The following is a 25,914-nucleotide window of genomic DNA, read 5'->3' as shown; positions in this document are numbered from 1 at the left end:
TTAATAAACCTGCAACAGAATACAAAGAATAGAAGTCCTTTCATCAGCTTGCTTCTCTGTTTTGAGAACACCTCTGCTTTAAAAGTGACAGGATTTTAGCGTGCTGTGGAAATGTGTTTTGCTTCACGTTGCTTTTTAAAAAGAGTATAATTTCACTTTAAAGGATTTTTCTCTAAGTGCTCAGAAATTGTAACTGGTAACACGCTTATCTTACTAGCCAGCTTAAAGCTGGATTTGCCAGAAGGCTTTGAACAAGTAAATGCGACCGAAAACTTGTGTTAAAAGACAATTGTTTCTTTAACTTCTTCTAAGTGGCTCAGATCCTGGTTAAAGTTCACAGGCTGGGAGACTTTCGTTTCCCTTTTCCATCTTAGGGATCCAGCTCTCCTTGCATGCAGCTGGCCATAAATGAGGACCAGGCTTTGCCACTCCGTGCTTTCACAAGGTATCGTTAGGTCAGCAAAGCCATCAATTAGGCTGTCTGAAGTTTTATCACCAGCGCAGCAGCAATAAGTGCCGGCCCAGAAAGACTTCTGCTCTTCTACAACTCCTGCAGTTGGAGCCTGTAAAGGCAAGGGTCGTTTGGAGGTCAGTGCCAGCTGGGGGCCACCTCTGTGTCCAAGCGGGGACGCCCCGTGCAAGGCGACCGCCTGCTTGCCCTCAACTCAGGCACCTTTCAACTCGTTAGAGACCCGCACTCACAGGTACATGTGGTTAATATTAGGCCCAAAATAACCTTTTTTTTTTAATCTCAAACTGGGGTGGTTGCCGAGGCTTTTGAGCACTGGTAAAGGCAGTTAGTTGGCTGCGGAGCCTGGATTTAATTTTGCTAGTAATCCAAAAATAAGTGCTTGCATATTTCTTATTAGCTAATGCGCAGCAATCCACATCAGCACAAGCTAAGCTAAATTAATTTCCCTAAAATAATTTCAAAACTTGCCTGTTCACAAAATATCTTTGAAAACAGGGCAATTTTCTATCACTCGGGAGCCACACTTGTTTTTGTCCCTTCTCTTTGTGTTTGAGAACACTTTGGAGCCTTCGTGCAGGTTTTGTGTGCTATTTCACAGCTCAGGCTTTCGCCTGGTGACCCTTAAGGAGTGCTAATGAAGTCGAATACTAGCGTTTAATCCTCTTCAGAAATACTAACATGCCCATCATCCAAAACAGCCTCCAATAATTGCCATTGGGCCCGATCCAACGCCTAGCAAAGTCTTTCAGTCAGTTAACTGAAAACTAAGTTCATCTGCTCATTTAGTAAATTGCTAGCCTTTATATAGCATCAACTCTGCAAGGTCTTTTGTCGTGCTTCCCTCACTCCCTCCCACCCTCTGGTTAAATTCCTTCGCAGATAATAAAGGACGGTGGCACACCTTGGATTGCATCTCCCGTAATCACAGTGGTGGAAATTTCATTAGACAGATGCATAAATGCTACAAGTAACACTAAAGGGCTCTTTTGCATCTTTCTGTTTACATCCAAAAGACATTCTTTATTCTTTCGGAAAAGTACCATTCAGTTGTCAGAAATGTCATCCTGCCTCAGAATTAGTCATGACTTCAGCTATTAAAATAAAAACTCAGACACAGTCAATATATTTGTTTGTTTCCTTCTGACTGTGGCACAGTGAAGGCATCACTGCCAGTTCTGTGATTTTGAAGTGTGTTTCCGTCCTCAGAGACAAAGGTCCCCGATAGGACTCCTTTGCTGAGTTACTTTCCAGTAATGTTGCTGCGCTGACCAAATGGAGCCTGACCTGAACCTCCTCCATCCAGCACGCCTTTTATCAGCTAAAGTTAAGGCCAATAGAGATTAACAGGAAAGCCTGATAAGACTGTTTTCTCTTCTCCTACGAGCTTCTAATGGTGTATACAGATGGCAAGGTTTTAAAGAATGCAATGAACACTTATTTAGGCCTGTTAAAAATCACAGAAACACCCCCCCACACACGCACACACTTTCCATCTTACTAACCCCTTTTCTTCAATCAGGCCAGTCTTCAGGAAAACCAAATTGCTCTTTCGTGTTTTTTTTTTTTTTTTTTTTTTTTTTTTTTTTTTTTTATTTAAACCCCAACCACTTTTATTATTTACATCTGGTGGTCCCCTTATTTATGTCCCTCTTCACTTCCCTGCATACACACCCTGCTCACAGGGCTGCGAAGCATTATGGGCCTTGGCTCTCAGCAGGAGAACTCCACACTGTCTTCAAACAAATAATTAAGGGGAAGGTTAAAGGTTCACCCAGAGGTCATATCTTTGGATACTCCTCAGAAAGTTTACATTAGTAAGAAATGGGTGCCCTCTGAAGTGTTCTTTCAATGGGCTCGCACAACAGGGCACAGCATTAAGAAAATTCTACATCTTTAAGGGTTTCAGGTAACATCTGCTTTACTTCTAGCAGAGATTGGGATACTGTGCTCCAACCTTACATATTCGACAGTCTCTGCAGACTAAGCCTTTGGGACGGGTGTTGAAAACCCCATCTTGCCCAGCCATTCACTCCCAGAGGAGCCTGGCCTTATTTTATCCTACTGATGTGAATAAAGCCAATCTTTCACTACAAACTCTACCTAGAGGCAATTCAGTAGTTGTTTTGGAAATGGGAGTTCAAGCCCTAAAAGTGAGTACTCCATATTTGTTTTCCTAAAAAAAAAAAAAAAAAAAAAAAAAAAAAAAAAAAAAGATACAATTTGTCCAGTTAAAACTTGTGAGAAATAGCTCTTGGGTTTGATTTCTGATTTCATTATTTCTCCATTTTTCTTTTGCATATCTGCATAACAGCAGGTGCAAGCAATGTCCTCTAGACCAGCAACAACTTCATCTAGAGAGAAGATACACCGATGTATACTTGAAAAGATATAGGAAAACAGGCTTTGCTTTAGGCATCCAGGTAATTTTGAAATTCCATTTCTATGGCTCCTCTGAAAAATCTTGTTCATAAACAGCATCAGTTATACCCACCAGTGGGTATGTCTGAAAAATGACGTGAAATTATTTATATTTGCAAGATTGCAGGTGCAAAACAGTCATACATTTCAGGTGAAGCTAAAAATCGAATCCTAGTTTCACTAGCAGTAGCTACATCATGCAATGCATCAGCACAATTGGTAGACAAGGGCATAGAATGCAGTGTTTGTGCATTATTATTTATTCCTTACACTGCTCCATAAATATGCACAGTGCATAATAGAGACGTAGAAAACAGAGCCCCCGCCCTAGCCTTTACGTTTTTTGAGGGTTGTTTTTGAATCCCTCGGAGAGCCATATCCAGGGCCAAAGTAAAGCAAAATACAGCCTTTTGCACAGCACTTCAGTTTATGCTGCAGAAACACTGATGTTATTTAGGCACAAACGTCTTCAAAAGGCATTAAGAGACAGGTGAAAAAAGCGAACACCAATGCCACTGTTTTCAGCATTATTTGGAACCCTATAAAAGAAGAATTCACAGCTCTGCTCCTGACACTAATTGCTTACCTTGTTCATACCCTTCACCCAGAGGCCAAAGATTGAATGGCCTGAAAAGATGAGTAAAATCTATCAAAAAGACATGGACTTCTTTGTTTCTCTGCTGTTAATAGTAATTCCTATTATTTGGATGATAGCAGCAGTTAGAGGACCCAATGAAGCTCAATATTACTTCACCCCATGCTTCACAAGCACACTGTCCAAGAGAACTCAGTCTGAACAGATTTCCAGGCAAAGCCTGGGGGAGAGGAGAGACGCCTTCTCCCTGTTTGCGGAGGGGAACAGAGACAGAAGGAGATTAAGTGACAAGGCCAAAGTCATACAAGAGATCTTTGGCAGAGCCACACACCCAACATAGATTTCCTCAGTCCTCTTTCAGCGCTCCTACAATCTGCTATCCATATGCTATCTTTCCTTTGTTCCCCCAGCTTAACAGTCAGGCACACTGGCAGGGGACTGCAAAGAGAGCTCACATTGCCACTGTTTGTGCCTTACCTGCTGCGTAGATAAAGAGGGGTCATCAGCCTCCAGGGCTGTGAGGCAATACCTTCACAAACTCTACATTCATATGGTATTTGGTCCTCATTCCAGAATGATAAATGAGGTGTGTAATGCTGAGAAATACATGTCATTGACATAGCAGGCTCAATAAAAAACTCACTCCCAGCATTTTGCAAATGACAGATTACCAACCTTGCCTATTCATACAATAGCCATTTGAATCAAAGGGTTTTTTGCATCTTGTATTTTTTCGTTAATTGCTAGCTAAAGCAGCCATATCTCTTTCCTATAGCCAGAGTCTGTCTTTCTCACACAAGTAGTTCTGGTTACTTTTGCGGGACAGTTCATGAAAGCACAAATAAACAAGATCTGACTCAAAATGTACAACAACATGGATTTTTAAAGGAAGTGATTTCACTTTTATCTGCTTACAGCAAAGCCCAGTAGAGCAATAAAGGTGCACTAGTGAATATGAAATCTAGTCTGGTGATTTGGTAGCACAAGTCCTAATTGGTTCCTACCATTGATGATTAGCATGACAATATAATCTAAATATATGCATTTAATCACATCTCTCCAAACAGAGACTTGGTTTTCTTTGTCCAAAATAAATATGCATTCTGTACTTTATAGGAAGCCCTGTAATTAATCTTCTTTGTATATTTATCATATTTTATCTCAAGTCATATCAAATGACGTTAAATTCCAATTTGCATAATATATTTTATTCTTATAATAAAATAATGTTCTGATAAAATCACAGAGACATATTTCTGCAAAGTGCAAAGTGAATAAATAGCAAATAGTGATCTCTTAATCTGCTTCTTCAAATCTGGCACACTCAAAAATAATTTTTTTTGTTTCCACTGTCTTTTTTATATATAGTGTACATATATTTTGAAACACCATGACCACACCATAACTGAATCTGCTTAAGATCAGTTCTTGAAATGAACTGTTAGTGACTGTACTGATTGGCAATCAGGATCAGAAATCTCCAGCTTTACTTTATGGCTATCATGGAAAATTCCCTGTAAGTATGAAAGGTCACAACAGGTCTTGTTTCAGAAGGATGAAGTACATGAATGCTCAGGAAACTCTAACCCGTTCCCAACTGGGTGCCTCATCTGAACTCAAGCAGAGAGTGCTATTTAACTCCCATCACTTGTCTGTATGTCTAATATCTTCTCTGAGATGAACTGGTGCCAAACTGAACCATTCCCGCCCTGGCAGCGTAGACTGCTCCCCATGAGAAACTGAGGAACAACATGGAGCCACCATGTACAACGCAAAACTTCAGTGTCAGTCTTCAATCTGGATTTCCACTTAAAATATCCATCCCAGAAAATGAGGTGCTAAAATATTGAATTTATTTAACAAACCAGCCACTGCATAAATCGGTTCTCAATTCTTTATGTGAAAACCAGAGAAACAAACAAATTTGTGAGATGAATTCACAATCAGTTCTTTAAAAGGATTAATGACAAGGAAAGTTTTGACTCAATTTTAGCCCAAGACACTTTTGCTCTTAGACTTGAAAAGGACAGAAGTACTGAATGAACACTGTCACAGACATAGTCACAAACATAATAAAAATACAAGTAATGACAATAGCAACACTAATTTGGGGTTTGCTGCCATCTGAATAAAAGAAATTAATTTTTAAAAATTTTTAGGTGCCCAGGGGAACAGTCTTGCAAGATTTTTCAGAAACCTGCCAAGTGTAGATGAGAAGCTCAACTCTTATTAAATCTCCATAAATGGGAACTGAGCTTGAAGAATAAATGGGGTCTAAGCACTGCTTCAATGTTTTTCCTGAGTAAGAGTCTAAGAATGCATTCTAAAAAGTAATCCAAATGTTTTCACCTTGGACAGGGAAATAAATCCTTGCCTAAATGATATTTCAGTATTTGGACTATGCACATGTCAGTATTTAGCTCAAGTGCATATGCTACACTGATCCCTTGCTGCCCAAGAATGCCCTAATTTTGAAGGGAAAATAACCAATGAAAGAGTCACAAAATATGTTTCCCTAAGTAACCTAGAAAATAACTTCTTTGCCAAGCAGAAAAAATAATTTTAAAAGTCGCGAGCTGCTCAGGGCAGTCTGAAAGAATGCATTAGAAAAGACTAATCTGCAAAAACACTTTTATCAATATCCACCCCCTGCCTTTACAGCAGTCTTTGTCTATCGCCTAAACTTTAATCTGAGCAAGTAAAATTTATTTATCTTAGTTTATTTAACTTCTCCCTCCACTATGTATTCTAAATTGACAGAATTAGGTTTAGGCAGTATGTGTATGTACAAAAATAGTTGAAAAAGCCCTTGTTTATGCTTCACTGAATCTATGCCACACCTGGTTACCAACTGATATTTGCTGCATTCCTTATAGGAAATTTAAAAAACTGACTTAGTCACCTGGAAATGAGCCATCTAAATAAGGCTTCCCTAAGTCATGAATATTAAGAAATGGAGTCAGTTATGCAATTGCTTTTGCGAGAAAGCAGGAGGGACAGGCCGGTTTATTCCCTGGCAAAGCCTCACCTAGTTTTGGACAGCCTTGTTAGAGAAGGGGGGTTAAGGACTATTTACACCGACTTTCTAAAGCTTATTCAGACACCTCACATCTGTCAAAGGTGTGATTCAAAGGACCTAAGTCACCATCCACGTTTGGTGGAGACTCCAGAAGATGAAAGAGAACACTTTAGCTGGGTGCCTGAGGCAGCCTGAGGTAGGTGCTAACCATCCCAAAGACTTCTGCTGCATCTTCCATGTTTATGTTCGACTTCCTAAAAATACGTCTTGCCATTTGGAGCTGCCAATTGTTGGAAATCATGATTTTGCTCGTCCTGTAACTGTGAGACTGTCCTAAAAAAATCAGAAATTTAAACAGAACTCTTCCCAGTGTTTACTTTGCGAGTTTTTCAGTCATTGCGCCACATTTTTAAAACGCTCTTCTCAGCCACAAGATCTAGAAACTTACTTGATAAGATTCTCACATAACCATTGTCTCCTGGAGCTGGGACCTCGAATTAACATGAAATAACTTGAGCCTTGCGATAAAATCATGAGAATTGGCAAGACGCGCATCTATTCACCTCAGAGGAAAATCCACCTCGTTAAACGTGTAACTCTCGGTTACCAGATTACTCCTTGGCAGCGCGGAGAAGCCATTTGGCTCCGCCGAGGAAAGCCGTGCTGGCTGTCACGGGGAGCCCCCGCACCGCAGCACAAGCCGGGGGAGCCGCCCGGCCTCCGCCCGGGACAGGGGTCTGTGTGCGGGGCCTTCCCCGGCAGGGAAGGAAAGGCTCCAGCCGCAGATGGGACTCCCCACCAAGCCGGCACCCCGCAGCAGCGCCGGCCCGCGCTCGCAGCCCTCACAGCCCCGCAGCCCTCACAGACCCGCGCCAAGGCCGCGGTTCCACGGGATCGGCAGCAGCAGCACTGGCCAGGGAAGAGCCAGGCCTCCCGGCCGCAGAACTGGGCTGGCCTCGAGGTCCAGCCTGGGTGGCCCCAGGGGAGGCCTCCCGCTGTGCAGCAGGGCGCCATGAGGTGGGGCCAGAGCACTGCTGCCGGGCCGGGGGTGCCGCTGCCCCCGCGGAGCCGGGCCGCGCCATGGCCCGGCCCGCCTCGGCTCGGTGCGCGCCCGGCGCAGTGTGCCCGGGGAGCGCCGCTGCGCGCACCCCCGGGCCGGCACAGGCTTCCTCAGGAGCTCCCAGCAAACCTCCACCCAACTAGAAAAGTATCATCCCTTTTCCTTTCCCCCTTGGCTCCTGATGGGAAACAAGCGCCTTTTGGTGCATGCCACCTGAAACCGCAGAACACACGCCCGACGAGGCTGTTCCTCTTTTGACAGCGCCATCAGGTTGCTCATATATGGTTTTTTACCACGCACCGTAAAAATGATCTTTTAAAGATACTTGAAAGGAAGGGAGGAGACAAACAGACATACTTCCTTAGCTATTCCTATCTTACTTATAATGTAAAGTCAATAGACACAAGCCTAGCATTTACCCTCATCCTGTACTTGATTTATTGCAGATGGGAATCAACTAGAAACTGAATCACTTTGAAATTTTTACTACTGATGTTAAAATTCCGTGTTTGTATACATACGTCTTGTGGAGATGCTAAATACAATTTCAGCTAATTTGGCATGCACTTTGATTTGCTAGCATTTAGAAACTCATGTTAAAGGTAGAAAACAAATCTCCTCTAAAATCTTAAGTAACTCATGCATTTAAAGATGTGTTAATTTATCATCTTAAACTCCTAGGAAAAGATTTTCAAAACTAATTAGGCTCCAACAGTCTTGAGAATGCAATCAGGAGTTGAGGGACCTCACTTTAGGTAACTTTAAAAAAAAAACCCAAACAAAGTGTAGTTTTTGAATAATATCACATTCAAGTATTTTACACATATTTAAACTGTTCAATATTTAACATATTAATTTTTAAAAATCAATTCTAAATTGACCGAAAAGGAGAGTTGTCAACAAATTTAACATCTGTTTAACTTCCCCGATCAAATAAGATTAAGGCACTAATTCTCACTTTTACATTTCAGTGGAAACTACCTAAGTAGCAACTTGCCAAAAATGCATAAAGGTGCTTAGCAATTATGTAGTGGGTATGTTTGAAGAGATCAAGGTGCACTCACATGTCCTGTGCTATGGGTATCTCTGATTAGCTTGTCATCTACTCTGAAGAAGATGTAGCCCAACTCTCCTATACTATGTAACAGGCCAGCTGTTAGCTGTCTGTCAAGCACCTAAAGTGGACAAGTAGTCCAGGAGCAAAAATGTCACTCCTTTGATCTGGCAAGGAGCAGCTGCTGATTTATAGAGTAGGACTTTGTTCTTCCGTTCTATTTTACTTTCTTTCCTAAGGCAGAACCACAAAATCCAGCAGAAAAAAAAAAAGTGCCATTCTCTGCAACATCAACAAGCTCTGACAACTGCAACAGGGTTTTTCTTGGCCCTAACAAAGCTCTCAGGCATCTCCTTTGACGCTCACCTTTTTTTTTCCTTCTTCTTTTTGCAATGCGGTAGTTATTGTTTAATTCAGCTTCTGTAAATGGAATGGACTGTGGCCAGCAAGCCTGGGGCATAAACACACCTGTATGAAAGAAGCCTTATTGTAGCAACCATCTACAACCAACCTGCACATGCACTACCAGTTCGTGAGTTCAGAAGGAATGTTCCATTTTCCCTAACAGTAAATTTTGCCTTAAGATAACTATTTTTTGTACCCACTGTCCTGTCTTGACCACAAAGCTTATACACTTGTTCATTGTTATTAAAATCTGTAGGAAAAAAGAAAGTGTGTTTTTCTCTCTGTCAACCAGGGAATGTCAAGAAATTGGATCCAAAGAGCCCACTTAAAAAAAACAAAAAAAAACAAAAAAAAAACCAAAAAAAAAAACCACAGCCAAAATATATTTATTGAAACACACTACTGAAAGTTCAAAAACTAGGATCCTAAAGATGTCTGTTCTGTTTCAGACATAGTGATGTGCTTGCAAGCACCTCCAGCTTATACTGCTGCAGATTCTCCTCAAAAAAAGCATTTGGTGGAACAAGAACTCAGTAAGAAACAGCATTTGATGCAACTAACCAGACTGCAGCACTGCCAGCCCAGAGTCAATGCTCCATTCGTTCTTTTAGAAGGTGCTGATCAGATTCTGTGAGGTGATTTGTTACTACACAGGCTGTTAAAGTCCTACCTCACCTCTTGGTATAGCAAGAGGGTTTTCCTTTATTTCCCTTATGATCTGTTTTCAAGTTTATTACCTAAAAACCCAAACCTACAGGGCACAGTAAAAGGCTGCAGTATTACGCTGCTGAAGAGGAGAGAAGCTGTGTGTTTGACCCTGGTTTGTGTCCACAGACATGCTGTGTTCACATTTCTTTATACTGTAACTTTAAAAATAGTTGAAAAAGGGTTAGGAAAACAAAGATGGGAAGAGGTGAGGGTGGTGGGGGCGACATCGTGACTACAAGATCTTTTGCATATATGTTAGCTTGTGCAAATAAATAAGAACTATTACAGCCAGAGCCCTAAGGGAGGCAGGAAAATGATGATGTACAGGATAGTATAAAATGATATATTAAAAACTGTGCTGTCAGTGGAACAATAGAATATTAAGCAAAAGTCCATAATAATTGGCAGATATTTAGCTGTAGACATCTTTCTTTGGTTGGTGGGTACTAAAGTATACGTGAGAGGAAAGAGAACTAGTTAGGCAATTAGAAGTAATGGGCATAAATAATACACTATGTATAAATACATCTCCCCCTTTCCCAAGCTATAGCTCTTATCCGGATACACCTAATAACCTCTCAGTAATACCTACATGCTGATATCCCTTGTGTTTTGCTCTTTGCACTGTCTGGGTACTGGAGATTCTGCTTATGTAAATCTCTCTTCCCGTAGATGCAGATGTTAAATGTTTTCCCTTTAATTTTTATAATACTAGTGGTAAGACTTCATCAAACCAGAGGGTCTAATGTATTTTTTTTAGTAGCTAAAAATACATCAACACCGTACACACCATGAGACTGCAGCCTGCCATGTTATGGAATACATGCTTCACAGTGATGAGCCAGTAGCAGAACAAGTGTGGGACAAGTATATTAAGTATGCTAAAATGTAGAGGTAAATATACAGTCTCGTACTGGTGAAACTTTTGCTATCTCTCATCCCATCTTGTGTCCTCTGTATTCCACATGAATCAGGGGGAAATGTTCTAAAAACATTCTTAAGAGTTTTTTACATATTAGCGTGTTTCATGGATGCTTGTGTCTTAGTTGTAGGCCAAATAGTTTGGGATGGAAAAACTCGAAAGCCCTGTGGAGTCGTTTCCTCAGCCTATCACTCCATATTCCAGGCTCTAATATTTTCTGACCTTCATCTTTCCAGGGCTCAGTCTTGCTCCCTAGCCTACCTTGTTGGCTCCCCAGAGATAATTGCAAAGTACAGCTTGCAAGTCAGTGATAAATCTTGCTGGTGCTCTGCAAGGATCCTAGATGGTGAGATATGCTGTGACTGAGGACATATATGTGAATGTTACACCATTTCTTGTCTCTCTGCTCTTTTGAACAAGTTTCTGTCTTCCAAACAAGCAAGGACTGAAAGCTTGAATGTTTGCTCTTTCTAAAATATTTGAAGGGCTGTGTTCTCCTGATTTCAGTACTCAGCTGGCTTATGGGCAGAGCAGAGTATTGGAGAAGCCTGTGCTCAAGTGCACCATGTTTCAGTTGTTGGCTTTCCCAGCTAAGAAGAGCTCTTCTAATGTATTTCTCTTTCTTTTATTACAGGATGGGTAGCTGGAGATGTTTTTTTTTAATGCAGTCATTGCCACTTAAGTAGCTCATTTGAAAATTAAATCCTACCACAGAAAGAAACTTGAAATGTATTTCTTCAGTCAAAACTGGCTAGTTCTGTACTGTGTTCCACTATCTCATATTTTGCATACAATTGAGATATTTGTCATGAAATTAAACTCAATCTATATAACCTATCTAATATTTACCTTTCTTTCTTTATGAGAGCAGTTTGGAAACTGTGTGTGATCTTACATAATTTTAATAACTGGTTGCTGATGGATTTCAATATTAGCTCTGACTGTTCTGACTGATAGGATGTTGAGGCTTAATTTTCAGAATTTCACTAATTGCTCCTACACTGCGTAGGGGTAAAGGCATCCAAGAATATGTGTATAAACCTGCATTTGAGCCCACAAAACTGGTAATGGCAGGGCCGTATCCAACAATGTTTGTCCCTTCATCCTGGTCAAGTAAAGCACTCAGATGTATAAGGCAAATTTTCAAAATTATCAAGTTCTGTTATCAAAATCATCAAAAGCTCCGTAAAGCTAATCCCAAATGTTCAGTGAATTTCTGAGTTAGAAGGCAATACTAGCAAATGGGTGTTGACATTAATGCCTAAATTGTAGGCGATCTGCTCTCAAGGAATTTTCTGTCTCTGGTTAGATGTTCCAGGAATCACCAGAAGGTGGACTTAGATACCTAACTACATTTTTTTGGTTAAAAAAATAATAAAAAAAAGGCCTTCACTTAACACTGAAAATACCTAAATTCTTTAGGCATGTAGATGTCTACTTTTTAAGATCCCACCCCACCATCATTTTTGCTGTCTTGTATTTGTGTTTCCTAAGAGTCAGTTCTTTCTGCAGTAACCATGCTCAGTCTCTGAGTCAGACACTTATGTCCCGTCAGGATACCTATGACAGACACCTTCCTAAGACAGACATCTTAGGACAGGCCTTTTTGCCTTTATAATAACAGAGATAAATATCTCTCCTTTTTAGCTGACACCATTATTATTTGACTTTTTATCTGGAAACAAGGAGATCAAGTTTTACCTCCCTATCCTGCTTGGTTTGGAACACAGACATGAGCATGGGTCCATCATATTCTAAAAGAGTATGTGAATCACCCACAGAGTCAGTACAGTAAACAAAGCCTTTTCAGTTCATGTTCTGAAGATGTTCCACCCAAATTAAGCAATTTTACAGTCATAATTAACCAGCACTTAACTTTCACACATCTGAAGGCTGAGCCTTAACCAAGAGGCTGTACAGTCAAGTCCATGTTCTTAATTAATTTTGTTCTAGTGACTAGTCGCTACATACACAAAAGAACTGGAAATCAGGAGAACAACAAAGGCATGATAGTGAAGAAGAGTAAAGATGGAGCATTATGTTCAATAGCCCATTGATTGAAAAACTCAACTCTATTGGAACAGTTAAGACATTGATTTAAATCAAGACAAAGAGAAATCCTGCAAACATATATTCTATTTAACAAGTGAATTTTCTAGCCATTGAGCCATTGGGGATAGCACTCCCTCTACCCCATTTAACTCTTTTGTGTAAAGCTTGGTATGGCTGATGTATGACAAGAACTTTGGCTGAGTTTGGCCCTTGGGGGAGTTTGGCCCTTGAGGCAAGGCTGATTTTGTGTTGAAAGTTGCGTTGCTGTGGAACAGGTTACTGCCTATCTGTCATTGTATATGTGTTCCTACTCTGTCCTGGAGGTCCTTTATATAATAAAATAACCATGGACAGAACATTATCTCACTTTACGGTATGCTAGGGTTACAGTTCCAGATTTGTCAATTACATCTCATTCTAAGCAGATTTGTGCATGCTCACCAGTGGAAAAAAGTGTGTGTAGACCCAAAGTTCTTAAGCTTCTTGGGACTAGATAGTAACTCGATGATACTGGAAAATTCAGAGGTTGCAAAAGCTAAAGATTAACTTAAACTAAAGATTGCAGGGTTTGTGCTTGACATTCATATGCAATTCAAATGTGATATATATCTAACAGATACATATATATTTATGAGGAAATATTTTGTAAAATATGCTACACAGGTCTTTTATTGTGGCTTAATTAGTTCATAAGCCAATATTATAATAACACTTTCATAAGAAGTTCAAGCCAAGTTTTACAGCATCTTTAACCAACCATTGAAAGAAACACAAAATTTAAGGTCAACAGAAATATTATGTAAAACAAACAAACAACAACAACAAAAAAAAGACAGTAAAAAGAGAAAAAATGCACCAAATTCACAGGCAGCATCTTCAAACAAAATAGTTCAGCATAGTACTTTCACGCATAAGAATTTAAGAATTAATTTGAGAAGAAATTAACTATAAATGGAACAAAAGCAATGTTTTTATTTGAATTCATTGTCCAAACTGAAGAAAACTTACAAATTACAAATGCAGACACCCATTCAGATTGACTAGTAAAGGAGAATTAAGTTTCCATTTCCTTTACTTAATTCTTCCCCAGTTATTATAAGCAGTCTTTCCAGTGTGACTATAGTATCATCTACGCAATTTTTTGCATCACTGTAATGAAAAAAGCTATGCTTTATATCTTTATAAATCACATGGAGTTTAGCAGATCCTAGTAGTGCCACATATATTTTAATCCTAGTAAATTCTAGCCTAAGACTAAGCCTGTGGTGTCTCACCTGAGTTCTCTGAGATGTTTCAGGAAGTGCATTAGCTCTGAGTCAGTGAAATAAATAAAAACAAATATAGTGGTCAATAGGAAAGGAAAAAACTAGTGCTCTAAAAGGGTTTTGACAGAAGCCTGAGTTGAAAAATCCAGCTGTATTTTATGTATGTCCCTTAATCAGTTTTGCTGATATGAGTGGTCCAGTTAGCTGCCTAATTTTTGATGCCTGATAACATGTGTTACCAGTAAAAAAAACCCAACAAACTATCTATATCTATATCTATATCTATATCTATATCTATATCTATATCTATATCTATCTATATCATCTATATCTATATCTATATCTATACCTATATCTGTATATCTAGAGGACCTGTATTCCTTTAGTTTAAGAAACTAGGGTCTATAAAAGAACAAATATGAAAACATCATAATGTGAAATTCCACAAATTTCACAGTTCCATGTACCTGATTGCTAGGACAAATCTAATGCAAAGGTGTGCAGCTAAGATGGGTGCCTACACTTCATTTTCAAGTGTAGTAAAAAAACAGATAAAAACTGGAAAGATAAAATCTTTTGGGGCATATTTTGCATCCTGACCAAAACCCCCTATTTAATCCTTCTGCCAAATTTATTCCAAGTGCTACCAAGATCATGCTCTGTTTTTTTCCAATATAGCACAGACCTATAATAACTACTTAAGCATGCCATACAGTATTAATCTTCCTCATGAATGCTGTCCCAAACCAGTTTCCATGGAGAGAAATTAAGAGGTATATACAGGCAAAGGAGAAAATATATGGCTAACCGATGATACAGAAAGGCTCTTTAGATGGGAGCTATGGTAAAAAGGAAGCATTTTTCAGCTGAGATTGTTGAACTGAGGGGAGGACAGCACTAGACAAAGTGAGAAAAGAGGAGAATGGGGGGGGGGAAAGAGACATCTACGTTGAAGTATGTTTCAACATTTTTTTAAAGAAAATAATTTTGAAATTGATCCAGAAAAGGAGGGAGGAAGGTTGCTGAAGTGTCTAAAGTAGGAGGTGATTTTTTTTTTATGTGTGTGTGAAGCACCAGCATTTGATACATTAAGGGGGGATGATGAGCTGTGACTACAGTCCTGGAAGAAGGGGACTACAATTGTCAAGGTGGGAAGAGATGAAGGCTGAAGCAAAAGAGATGTTTTGTTGAAGTGGACATAGAAAAAAGGGTGGACACTGAAGGTGTGAGAAAAAGAACACTACGAACACTAGGAAATACATGTGGGTTTGGGACAGTGAGAATGAATGTGTGAGGAGTATCAAGAAGTAAAATTCATATTTAAGAATGTGTGATAGATTAATGTTGCTCTGGGTTCACCGTCAGTTTTGTTTGCCAGGTTATAAACCCATATATATAAATAGATACTAAACATGAACTTAATTTAGACAATACTCTTAAGTTTGTTAGCTAAGCAATCTGCAGTAGCTGCAGCTGTGGCTTGTTTCATCTCATCAGTAATTTTAACTGTAATAGTCATTAGTGTAAAGCTTTCCACAGTATTTTAAAGTGATACTTTCCTCTCAGTTCTTGAGTTCTGTTTTGTTTGAATGGACTATGTATCCTTTAACATTGAAATCATTTTACCTGAGAATCATCACAACACAGCTACACTTTGGAACAGAAGATGTCAATGCGGTTCTGACAAATCTCGGCAATATTTGTTAAAAAATTGCCCAAGCAAACCGCAAACCCAAAATGTAGCTTTGAACAGTTTATGATTATCTATAATCACTATCTTTCTCCATTATATAGTCCAAAGAACCAAGTCCTGAAACAGCATGCTTCTCTGTGAGAGGATGGCCTCTACATGGCATCAGTTATTTAATCCTCTCTGTTTGTAGTGTGCAGAGCATGAAGTAGGCAATAGTTTGTGACTGCTTTAAACAGTGCTTGCCTGCCCTATGACTTTTCAAAAGATCCCAGGATGAGGTTAGCATGATAAGGAGCTTGATTTCTCTAAGCAACAGTTATTCAGACTGACGTCACCTATTCATTAATTGGAGACCATACAAAAAATATAAAAATAAGGAAAAAGACTCAACAGTTGGACTTAAGTCTGAAAGGGCATCTACACTATCATTACCACCAAGTGCATAAAACCTGATCTTGATGTTGGCCTACTTGAAATTACTATTTTGCTGTGAAGGGTTGGCAAAGCAGTTTATAAAATGATGGGGTAAAAGTACAAGAAGTCCCATTAAAAGCTTTTTCTTTTTTTTAAATGAGAGTGAACAGAGTAGGACTGTTTGAGTTTGAACCGCTTATTACCTTTGTACATTTGTCTTTCTTAACTTCTATTAACTGATTAGATTTCCCTCAGAAGTAAATGTTCATTGATAGATAATTGTATCGTTGTGGCTTCTTATTGGGGAAAAGTATTACATCCGCACACTTAAGACAGATAAAACCAGATGGATGTATCTGCCTGTCCATCAATCTCTGTACTCAAGAAGCCTGTGGGTATTTTTAGAGAATTTAAATCAGTTGCAAACAAAAGGGGTATTTTAAAGAAGGAAAGTACACTTAATTAAAAAGATGTCAAAATTATTTTATTGTCAACATCCACAATATCTGTGACACAGTGATGTTGTGCAACTTGAATGCCAGTTCTCAGAACCATAATGAGTAGCTATTAGAAAAAGTAAGGACTTATTATTAGTATCCCTACAGAGTTATCTTCTAAATTATTTATACTTGCAACACTTTCACGTAATGGCAGTTTTAAATTCAGGCAAACAAAGCAAACTGCACAATAAAGAGAGGGGAAGAGAATTGTACAGAAGCCTTTTCTGAATATATGTAGTTAGAAAGGCGAGTCAAACAAAGTAATCAGATTTTGTTTCCTACTCAGATTCTCATGAGATTTGTAATAGACAGCATCAAAGCCTTTCTGGGGTTGTGTCACCTTGATAAAGGATTGAACAGCACTGTATCTGTTTTATGTCTCACATCTGAAATGTAAAGGAATGCAACTTTATTTGTCTGGTGCAAGTTTGCTTATTGTCTTTGAAATTCCACAGCAGACCCTCCACAAAAAGCTTAGCTATCAGAAGGGTGCAAATAACACCAGAGCCTTGTGTTCTCTTACGTTCATCCCTTAGGTTATGGTGCTAGGTTTGCATAGGAGTTGGGGGGGAACAGCAGGGGAGGATTGTTGGTTTTATATAAACTCAGCATTGTGAATTACTGATTCTGCTTTCCACACATGCTTTACTAATACACAGTGTAATGATTAACACTTCAGGAGTCAATGATTTTCAGAAAAAACTGAGGTGGGATGCCTTTTTTTTAAAAAAAACCCCTTCAGCCAAAGTCAAGTCTGCTTAGTGCAAAGATAATTTGAGTTAAATTGAAGAGAAAATAGCTCAGGCTGAAGAGTCTAATGGTCTCCTTCTGATCTTAAACTGTTTGCATTTATGAAGATATAAAGATCATCCTGTTCACTTTCCATTAACCAGCCTATGAAGTTTTGTTTTAACCATCAAAACAAATTCTAGCTGAAATCACTTTCTTATTAGATTACTGAGCAACTACATTTGGTTACTTTAAAAACAAATTTCTACTCCACAAAAAGGAAAAACCCCAGCATGTTTTTCCGCCTGTAACAAAAGTATGTAGCTAAATACTCCCAGCTTTTTGTCAGTCATGATAGAAGCAGGTTTTAAAAGCACCCAGTTATTCTGAGTGCCTCTTTTTCTGGGCATTTTGTTTGAGGTTCCCAAAATAAACACACAATGAAAATGCTAGCCTTCTTTTTAAGCAAAACGAACTTCACATGTACTAAAAATGTTATTTGCCTTATGCTACTTCAGTTGCACAACAGCCCCCTCATTGATTACCGTCGAGTTACATTAGTTTAAAATTGGAGTAACCGAGTAGTGGATCAGGTCCTATAGTCAGACATATGTTTTCCACTAGATAATGGCTACTTATATATTTATGAATTTTAAAATGCTTTTCAATTCAATTATCATTGTTACTGTGTGCAGGAAGTAAAGAAGTAAATTGCAAGCAAGCTTTCAGGGGTTTATTCCCTTATGAAGCACTTATATTTCAAGTGTCAGAGGAGGGCAACTGTATAGTGCCCTCTACATAATAAATGACACTGTTGAATATTTTTAATGTTTTTCTGTTTGTGGTTTTAGGGACAGAACCATTACCTGTTGCTATGTAAAATATAGTAAAGGATACTATCATGCTATCATGTCTTTAACCAAGCTGCACAGAAAGTTTCAAGGAGGTTCAAAATAATTGGTACTCAGATCTATTCTGTTCTGATCAGCCCTAGAAACAGAAAGTACTGACAAAGTGATAAACAGCTTTCAGACAAATGCATAACTCCAGTGTCAATTGGAGTTATGTGCAGACACTCAGAGGAGAAATAGTATATAGCTCTCCATTCCTGAACATGACAGTCATAATAAACCTTAACCTCAACATTCCCTGCTTTCCTCAACCACAGCTAAAAATGCTACACACATTTATACCATCTAATGAACCAGACATTAAAAGGAAACCACAGATCTATACCAGCAGATTATCAGGAAGAGAAGTGTGAAGTGAATACTTGCTCATTACAGTATCATGGTAGTTACGAAAAGGAAAGACCTAATAAATCACTGTTGTCATCCTTCAGCAAGAGTAGGGGATAGTCTGCCATTGGAGGTCCCACCAGCTACTAAAATAACTGCTTGTAAAGTGGATAGTACAAATATATAATGCAAAATCCTTGGGGACAGAAACTCAGACTCATCGTGGTGAACCTGGAAAAAATGATGGATTTTTTTTTTTACTCTTCTTTGATGGCAGTACAAAGGAAGGAGAGACTGTGGAGTGAAGGACTTTGAGTGAATTGTGTCTGGTTTTTGAGTCTGTTGTCTACTCTCTTTCTTAATGTGTATAAACCAATTAATAGTAGATGATGACTCTGATTATGAAAAGAAGGGAAAGGTATATGACTTGTTCTTTCAGAAGCAAGTAAATAAATAAAGAGTAGGAGTGAGTGGAGTTTAGAACTGACTCCTTTTGCACCCACACCTCCTCGAAGCCAGGGAAACATCCAGCACTGAAATGATCAAAACCTATAGCAAACAGTGGTCAGTAATGAATATGTATCATTGTAATGAGCAAACACAAAGAACAAAACTCTGCTATTGTTATGCCTCAGAGATGTTTTTCATGCTATTCCTACAGTTTCACTAATAACCAAACCCCTAGTCTATCTGATGTTCAGTTTCCTGTTGGTTAATAATATTAATAATTATTTCTTTCCTGTCTCACCTCTCATTTTCCTTATTTTGACATGATACATTTTCTATTGTTTTTGAGATAATTAGACAATAAAGGGAACAAAAGTATCTAGCTACTAATATATCCACTCCTCTACACTGCACAGGATTTACCTTCCTCTGATTGAAATTCTGATAATGGCTGAGGGCCTGATTGCACTAGCTACAATTACTAGAGTCTGGTTTACAATTTGTTCTGTAAATGTTATTCATGTGTAACTTTTCAAAAGTCTTTCTAAGATTATTTTTTTATGTAGATAATTAGACTGATATTTAAGAATTCTAATCTCATATAAATGCTCAATCAAAACACATATTTTCCTGAGAGCTAAAAATGTCTAGATTTCAGTTTTGATTCTCAAAAGAATGTTATTGTTCCTGCAGGACGTGAAATGAACATAAAAGAGTACTTTACCTCACCATTTGAATTAGATAAATTTTTTTCTCCTCTCTTTTTTTTTATTTTAGAATATTTAATTGATTATTGTTGTCAGTTTTCTTTTTTTTCTTAATACCTTTATCTTCTTCTCCTGTAAGTGTGGATTTACTGCTTTTAAAAAATCTACAAAAAGATTATTGTCCTCATTTTGTGCTTTTTATTTTGTATATTTAATTCCTAAATAAAAAATAGACATTTTCAATTTCAGGACCCAGTTAGTTAGCTGTCTCTCCTAAGAGACTACCAAAGATAATAACAACAACTAATTCTGACTGTGTGATGTATATTCCAAGATTTACCTTTCTTTTACAAGCCACAAAACAAATGCTGTTATTTGACTTTCGGCAAGTACTGGTAAGAACTGGACTAAAACTTAGAGTTGAAATTGCAAATATTTTGGCATATGAAATACTTTCTTATCTATAAGATAAACTTTTTACCAAGTGGTAGATGGAAAAATTACAATGTCCTCATGACTGTCTAGGTTAATGCCTCCCTCAGAAAGGGCAGAGGAAAGAAAAGGGTTCAAAAAAACCCAATAAATAATCTTTTACCATTGCAGACAGTAAAAAGAAATGCAATTCAGCAATCAGAAAGAAGAGAGGAAAAAATGACCCCTGGATGTGGGAGGGCAGAATTTGGAGATACTGAAGGAATTTACCTCTACAGTGTGCACAGAAAAGTCATACACCTGAAATGACTGACTCTTGTTCAAATACACTTGTGGGCAAACCCACATTTTGTGTTGGGGAAGCACAACTTAAACCAGAATATGGTAGAATGTGGTATCTCCATGATCACGTTTCAACACAAGTTATTAGAATCCCTGGTTTAAAAAGGAGAAGAACGTTGATGTACAACTCAGAAATTGTGGCAGCAGGCAAAACAACTTTTTGAGCTTGCGATGAGAAAATACACGTACTTCTCTGCATTTTGTTTTACTTCAGCTCTATTTAGTTTTAATCCAAGTCTAATTTAAGGGATTTCTTTCAGATACATTTCCTATTAAGCAGATGAACTTGAGATTCTTTGTAACGTGTGGCTCATTTGAAAACAAGTGCTGTCATCTGTCTGATGAGGTGAACACCATGGAGAGGGATATCAAAGTCAATTCACTTTGCCTTCTAGTGAAAGAAACAAAGGCTAACAAAAGAATGAGAGGTGGAAGTGTGCTGAAGTGGCACTTGAGGACATGGTTTAATGGTGAACATGGTGATGGTGCTAGGCTGACAGTAGAACTTGGTCATCTTAGAGGTCTTTTCCAACTTTAGCAATTTTATGATTCTATGATTCTGAGTGTCATGATCCAGTGGTTTTCAGGGACCGAGTTCTAGGCCATCACAGGAATGGTAAGTCTGATTTCCCCTGATTTTGCACTATGTAAAACCTCTCAATGACAACAAAGTTTCTGTTAATTTACTTTGGGACAAGCAGGAGTGTCATCAGGTCAGAACCTCCCAAAATTTTATATCATATAGGTCCCTTCCAAATCAGAATATTCTATGAATCTGTACTTTACAGTATGTAAATTGCAAACACAGTAACTATTGGACCTTGAAGGAAGGTAAAAGTAATGTGAAGCAAAAAAAAGTAATAAGTAATGCATCCTCTTTCTTTTTCCTTTAAATAAAATTATTTTATGTATTTGAAGATTGTAAGTAAACAAATTGATTAAAGCAGTCATTGCTTCATTGCCAGGCCATTTTTTCTTAATCTTGAGATTCACAGCAGAAGTGAAGCATGCATGCCAGAGCACCTTCTGATTTATCTGACACTGATATTTTTTGCATGTTTTACAGTGGACGGAGACAAGAATCTTTATGCCCTTTTCTGAGCATGCCAGTGTAAGCAAAAAGTACTGTGTATCCACTGAAACAATTAATGTTACAGGTAGCTTGCATCCCCTTAAATGACTGTTTCTTTGAAGTAACTTATTGTGCAAAGTCAGGGTCAGAGTGGACTATTACAGACCAGGCATCAAGAACACAGTGGGAGAGGCATTGCTGGAGAGGAGTCTGTGGGGATAATTCCCCACTGTATTGTCTCCCTGGTGGTATATCCTGCATTACTACTGCACATTGTTCATTTAAAGTCACCACACACAGCAGAAACAATTCATACACCACAAATTTGCTGTAGTAAATGTTCATAAAACATTTGAGCCCCGAGCTCAAGATAAAACATCTATGTCTGGTACAGGTTTTGTAGTGTGGCTTACAGATGTTTCTCTGTGATTTCATTTGCTGGTGAAGACTATTATGCTGGCAAAGAGTATTGAGGGCTGTAACAGCTTTGTGGTGGTACAAGTGTTACTGTAGGTATTTTCAGTCATTTGTTATTATCTCTATGTCATGACACATGAAAAAAAGGAAGAGATGGACACGAACTGCTGCAATTCCCTTGTAGGAAACTGATATATATCTATGCGTCATCCTGCAAAAGCTCTTTGAGTTAGTTATTTCAAGTGCTAATTGAGGACTGATTCAAAATTCAAAATTGAAATCTGTGGAAAAACTGCAGCTCACCTCAACAGACTTCAAAACAGGAACATAAACAATCAGAAGGAGAGACTCAAGAAATAAAACTACTTTGAAAATGTGATCTTAATTTGCCCCAACCACTGCCTTGCTTAGATTACCTACACAGGGACCCAGTGTGACTTTCTGGGAAAGCCAGAGAATGAAGCAGCTAAATGCATTTATATTTAGGAGAAAAAAAATGTATAATTTTATAAAATGTTTTTATATTATGTTAATGCTTTTCCACCTAACATATTTTAGTGAGGTTTTTTATACATTTTTATCTTATGCTATAATATGTTGTCACAAAACACAAAAATATGTTAGTATGATATTCCAAGAACAAGCTTTTGCACTTTTTCACCAGCTCAAATTGTTGCTTCAGTGTTTAATTACTGTTGAACACCTCTGTAGAAGCACACAGCTCCATCTCAGTGCTACATTCTGGTATCTGTATGCTGTTTACATGCTGAATCCACTTCCTGACTTCGCTATTGATACTTACTGTTAGAAAGGCTGTGCAGAGTATTACAACCTTGTCAGGTGATTGAAGGCTTTAGGGGACAGATTTCCAAAGCTATCCATGAGCATAAAACAGATATGTGTGTTGTATTTATAAAAGTATGTGAGGGTTTTGAAGTTGACCCACCTACTACATGGATGGGCACACAGTGAGCTTTGCATCTCAGCTGGAGATTCTAGGAGCTGCCTTTTTATGACTAATAAGTCTACAGATTAGGTGTCCTGGACTAGTTCTCTGAAAGAGGAAAACCAGAAGTTTCTGAGTAGAGTTGTATTTCCTACAACTGCAGTAAGTGCAATCAATTAATATAATGCTGGATTTCAGCAGGAAACACACACCTCAGACAAGGTTCATAAAGCGATTTTGGACTCATCTTTAATTTTGCTTTACTATCATATAACATTTCAAATCTAAAGGAATTGTAGCCAAACTGATGCTCAAACCAGCGCTGTTTCTGGGTTTGTCTGTGATTTTTGGAGAGGAAAAAAATTACATTTAAGCTGGAATTTTGATATACAAATAAACAGAAAGTCGTGTGGCTGAGGAATAGAGTTCTTCCTCAGAACTGCTTTTATGCAAACATGACCCTCCAGAACCTCAATGAGCCAAAGACTGTTGAGACTTGCTCTCCCTGATTTAGCAGTTTACTTAAGCGTGTGCCTGTCTATAAGCATATGGATAACTTCATTAACATGACTGAGAGTTAGGCAGGTGCTATGACAGCCTAATGGAGTTAGGTCTTGTCTGAAGAATGAGTTCTGAGTGTTTGTTCTTGAACAAGTCAGCCAACAGTCAGCCTGGCTTTTGCTGAGCAGACTACTTTGTCCTTTGTTATCAGTGGCCTTTGACTAAACTTAGCAATAGGATACTCAGCAAGATTAAAAATTTTTGGTTGTACATAAAATTATTTTAGGTCATTATAATTGAGACCATAGACATCAATAATGAATTTTATTTAAAAAAAAAAAGCTAAACTAATGATTCACTTCAGGAAAAAAACACCTATGAGTAAGATGGCATCTACTTTTCATCCATAGAGTAAAGTCTGAGAAATGAGGGATGAAGAAAAAGGCTAATGATGCAGGAAGTAACTGAGAAAAAGTCTTATCTTGAATCAAAATGTGGCTTTTTCCTGATCTGAGTAGCAAGAACTCCAAGGGATTAGCAGTACTCCATCTTTCCCTCCGGAAAGCAATACTGTTCTCCTGTGTATAAGTGAACTACTGTGCCTTCATTTCTCTCCTCCCGTTACACCTCTGATTGACTAAACTACTGGGTTTCAGTAGGCACTGAAAAGTTAAAGCTGAGAGAAAGAAAGGCATCCTGGAAAACATACATGGACAGACCTCACCACATTCAAGACCTTCACAAATGTGTACAGTGTTAAGGAAGTTGCACATGGTTTTAAAGTTAATAGAAAAATCCTGATTTATTTTTCAATATAAACCCCAGAAATATTCTCAGTGTCTTCCAAAGCACTTACTGACTGCTTTACAGGACACTCTGCCCATCAACATATAATATATTCATTTTTGAGATATAGTGTTGCTTTTAAAATGTAGGGTTTGTTTTCCTTTGCTTTGTTCCCTCCATGTAAAATGGAATATTCTACCTACACAGGGAAAGTAGTCTTTATTAAACTTGCAGGCTTACAAATGAACAAGGCCAGACAATGTAAAGAGCTGAAGAAACTTTTTTGGGGGTTGATTTATGTTGAAACAAGCAAGGGAAATACAGCATATTTTATATTGTCTGATAAAAGATGGTTTATAAAAAGCCCTTCAAAATGTAATGTTTTGAAAACCGCAATGAAAAATGAATTTTTGATAAGTCTTGCCTCAGTGATAGCCTTGGCCAAGGAGAAACTTCTACTATAGAAGTGCAATACAGAATTTTGACTTGAGAAACTCTATATAGAGTTTTACATAAGTAATTGAATATAGGTAAGGAATCCAGAAGAAAAAGAAATAACTGATAGAGCCAGTAGATATCAAAGAATTATTGCAATCTATTTAAGGCAAGAAGCACATTCTGGACTATAATTTTCCTGATAATACAGAAATGCCCAACTCTGATGATCCAAATTTTTAATCTCTGCTTTCATTGGTATTTTTTAAGATGAAATATAGTAAATCTAATTTCTCCCAGTGCACAGTTTCTCCTGGAAGTTGCTCTTTCCTTATTGGTAACACTGAACTAAGGAGGTCACCATTCCAACCTTATTCTCCAAATAACAACAACAACAACAACAACAACAACAACAACAACAACAAAAGCTGAGCTTTCAGAGAGGTGTAAAAAGGCTATCATTCTGGATTATTCAATTTTGTATAGCAGCCACTAGACATGAAAATTCTGAAAATTTCTCTGAAAATTCTGACTTGGGAAGATTTTTGCCAAGCCAGCATTCCTGGTTCTGCATTGACCCACATCTTGGATATATGTATCATGTCCCAGAAAGCACCTATCATAGCACTGCACTCCTAGGGTACCTCAGTTTGGGCACCTGTAAATACTCTGTTCCCAATAAGGGAAATGAGGCTGTGCAGAAAGTTTTCTGGTGCACTTGTTGCCAAATGGAAAGGGGACAAGTTCTTAAGCACATACTGACATCATGTTCCCTTAAACCTCACCCCAGACCAAAGTATGGGTTAACTAACAGTTTAGGGAACCAAATTACCACATTGTCATATGACATAACATTTCTCCACCAGCAACACACCTTGAATTAATTCGGGCAGTCCAGCATGAACTGGTTTGAAACTTTTGGCAATTCACTTGCTGCAGTGGTCTTGAACTACATTTCAGAGAAGTGAAAGTGTGTTTGCCCCCTTTTTGTGAACTCTTCAGAGAAATAATGTTCAGTGTAATAAGCATAAGCCTTGCTACCTGGCAGGAACTTGTGGCAAGACCAGTAGCAGCAATCAGCTAAAAAATGTTCAAATTGCACAGGCCTGTGTTTATGCCAGGGATTAATTTGGCCGTTAATTTGGATTGTATCTAGACTTTAAAAATTCAGTAGAGCTGTGTTGCTTTGAAGCCAGGGCCTTAGATTTGAGCTGACCTTTCCTATGTTTTATACCAAAAACATAAGTAACTGAAGCAATTTTATACTATAGCTAGTATTTTAACA

General features: G+C 38.3%; 1 protein-coding gene across 5 annotated transcripts in view; it reads right to left on the bottom strand.

Annotated features, from left to right (window-relative positions):
- MEIS2 (Meis homeobox 2) overlaps nucleotides 1-25,914 on the bottom strand; it is a 173,407-nt gene that overhangs the window by 6,591 nt on the left and 140,902 nt on the right. For all 5 annotated transcript variants that reach the window (XM_041400162.1, XM_041400170.1, XM_041400188.1 and 2 more), the window contains one exon: nucleotides 1-9. This exon is cut by the window's left edge. In XM_041400162.1, coding sequence (XP_041256096.1) covers nucleotides 1-9 — 9 coding nt within the window. The remainder of the gene's footprint in view (nucleotides 10-25,914) is intronic.

The sequence above is a fragment of the Onychostruthus taczanowskii genome, unplaced genomic scaffold, assembly GCF_017590055.1.
Source record: "Onychostruthus taczanowskii isolate IOZ18803 unplaced genomic scaffold, ASM1759005v1 scaffold1, whole genome shotgun sequence".
In the NCBI taxonomy this organism is placed as follows: domain Eukaryota; kingdom Metazoa; phylum Chordata; class Aves; order Passeriformes; family Passeridae; genus Onychostruthus; species Onychostruthus taczanowskii.
The sequence above is the reverse complement of the archived record's forward strand: the minus strand, read 5'-3'. Positions and strand labels throughout refer to the sequence as shown.